Consider the following 2088-nt stretch of genomic DNA (forward strand, 5'->3'; position numbering starts at 1 on the left):
GTGGTTTCAGTAAAGATAGAGATGAAATACACATATAATAGGTAAATATATGTATATATTTTAAAGCATGAATTGATACTGTTTCCCTTGTATTACTATAGTTACCTTAGTTCTTTACATATATCTGTCAGTATTTGTCTTCCTATCATTAACCCTATCGGTCAATGAACCTTGATTCTGCCATGTAATATCAACAAATGGTAAACATCCCCCCATGTATGCATGTGTGTGTATGTGTCTGTTCGAGAGACAGAGAGAGACAGAGAGAGACAACAGGGTCTTGCTCTGTAGCCTGTGCTGGCCTTGAATTTGCTATATACCCTAAGCTGGGTTTGAACTCAAAATTCTCCAACCTTTCAAGTGCTGGGAATATACAGAGAGAGGAAAGTTATAATGGAAAAATGTTCTCAACTAATCTAGATTAGAACCAGTTTCTTATACTAGAATTCTTTAACCATTAATTGACATAATCTAAAAGATGGTTGTTTTGAGTACTTTAACCAAAATAGATAGTGAAATATCTTTGCTTTCTACCGGAATTTGGTCTAACACCATAACTTACAGTTTGCTTAATGATACCACTAATGTCAGTAAAGCATTTGCCTATATTTTATAATATGCAAAGTCTTATTTTTCAAGATTAATATCTTTTTAATCTTTTTTCTCCCTCTTTCTATAGGGCTTTATATGTCCCCAGTGTATGAAATCTCTTGGCTCTGCTGATGAACTTTTCAAACACTATCAGGCAGTTCATGATGCTGGTAATGATTCAAGTCATGGCGGAGAGGCTAATCTTGCTTTGACACGGTACAATATGATAGTTTTGAAGTATATTTTCATGGAATGTACATTTGATATAATTGCTTTGTCATGATTAACTACTTTCTGAAAATAATATTGTCATATTATTTAATTTCAATCTGTCCTGATTTAGCATGCTCGTTCTCCCTTGTCATTATAAACTATTCAGCCTGTCACTGGCATTTGTGTAATACCAGCATGTATGATATAGCATGGAGCTCACTTATTTATTTACTTATATTGAGATAGGGTTTCACTATATAGCTGAGGCTGACTTCAAACTTAAAATCCTACTTCAGTGTCTTGAGTCCTGAGGTAACAGGTATGTACCATATCCAGCCAGAGGTTATATTTTTATTCAGCTTTGTCAGTTAGTTAAAAAGTTTAAATTATATTTAGCATATTCTGTTTGATAAAGAACAGTATATTTTGTTTAGATAATTCTGTAGTAAGTTGTTCAAATAATGAATTTAGCCAAAAATTTCAATTTAATTTTTAATTAAAGTTAGTAACATCATTTATAATCACTAGTATAATAAGCTTGGACAAACACATATTTCTTGCCCATTTAACATAGCCATTTTGTTAAGTAAAACTGAGCTAAAATTAGGATAGTAGTCAACGTGTAACTTTACTTTTTTTATGCTATACTTGAGAACGTTTACCTTTTATCTCCACTATATTCCTAAGTTTTCTTGTTGCTCTGACAGAATACTTGACAAAAGTAATTTAAGGATGGAAGGATTTATTTTGCCTCTTAATTTGAGGATAAACATCCCATCATAGAATGGAAGGTATGGTGGCCAGACTATGAGTCGGCTGGTCACCCTGTGTTTAAGGTTAGGAAGTAGAGAAATGGATGTTGGTGCTCAGCTTAGTTTCTTTGTTTTTGCCTTATTAGCCAGTCTGGGATCCTTGGTGCTGCTGGTGTTATGTCAGGTCTTCCCTCTTCAATTAAATCTTTTTGGAAACACTAGTGTCTCTGGTGATGCTGAATCTAGTTAAGTTGATAATTAAGATAACCTTCATACCTTAATGGTCCAGTTTTAAACATTTATATTTTAAGATTTATTTCTAATTCTGTGTATGTGTTGTTATGTGCATGTAGAATAGAAACAAATAGAAAGTATTATGAATCTTTAACTTTATAGTTAGCAGATAATGGTGGACTATAAAATATAATTGTTTTATTATAGTAAAATATGTGGTAAAACCAGTACCTGTGGAAAAATAAACTTCTCTTTTATATGACTAGGAATGCTCTTCAGTATTTTAATGTATGGGTTA

General features: G+C 32.4%; 1 protein-coding gene across 1 annotated transcript in view; it reads left to right on the plus strand.

Annotated features, from left to right (window-relative positions):
* Eea1 (early endosome antigen 1) overlaps nucleotides 1-2088 on the plus strand; it is a 144688-nt gene that overhangs the window by 56048 nt on the left and 86552 nt on the right. The window contains exon 3 of the mRNA XM_008823837.3: nucleotides 680-807. Within this exon, the coding sequence (XP_008822059.1) occupies nucleotides 680-807 (128 nt within the window). The remainder of the gene's footprint in view (nucleotides 1-679; nucleotides 808-2088) is intronic.

Source organism: Nannospalax galili, unplaced genomic scaffold, assembly GCF_000622305.1.
Source record: "Nannospalax galili isolate Female #2095 unplaced genomic scaffold, S.galili_v1.0 scaffold191, whole genome shotgun sequence".
NCBI classification, from domain to species: domain Eukaryota; kingdom Metazoa; phylum Chordata; class Mammalia; order Rodentia; family Spalacidae; genus Nannospalax; species Nannospalax galili.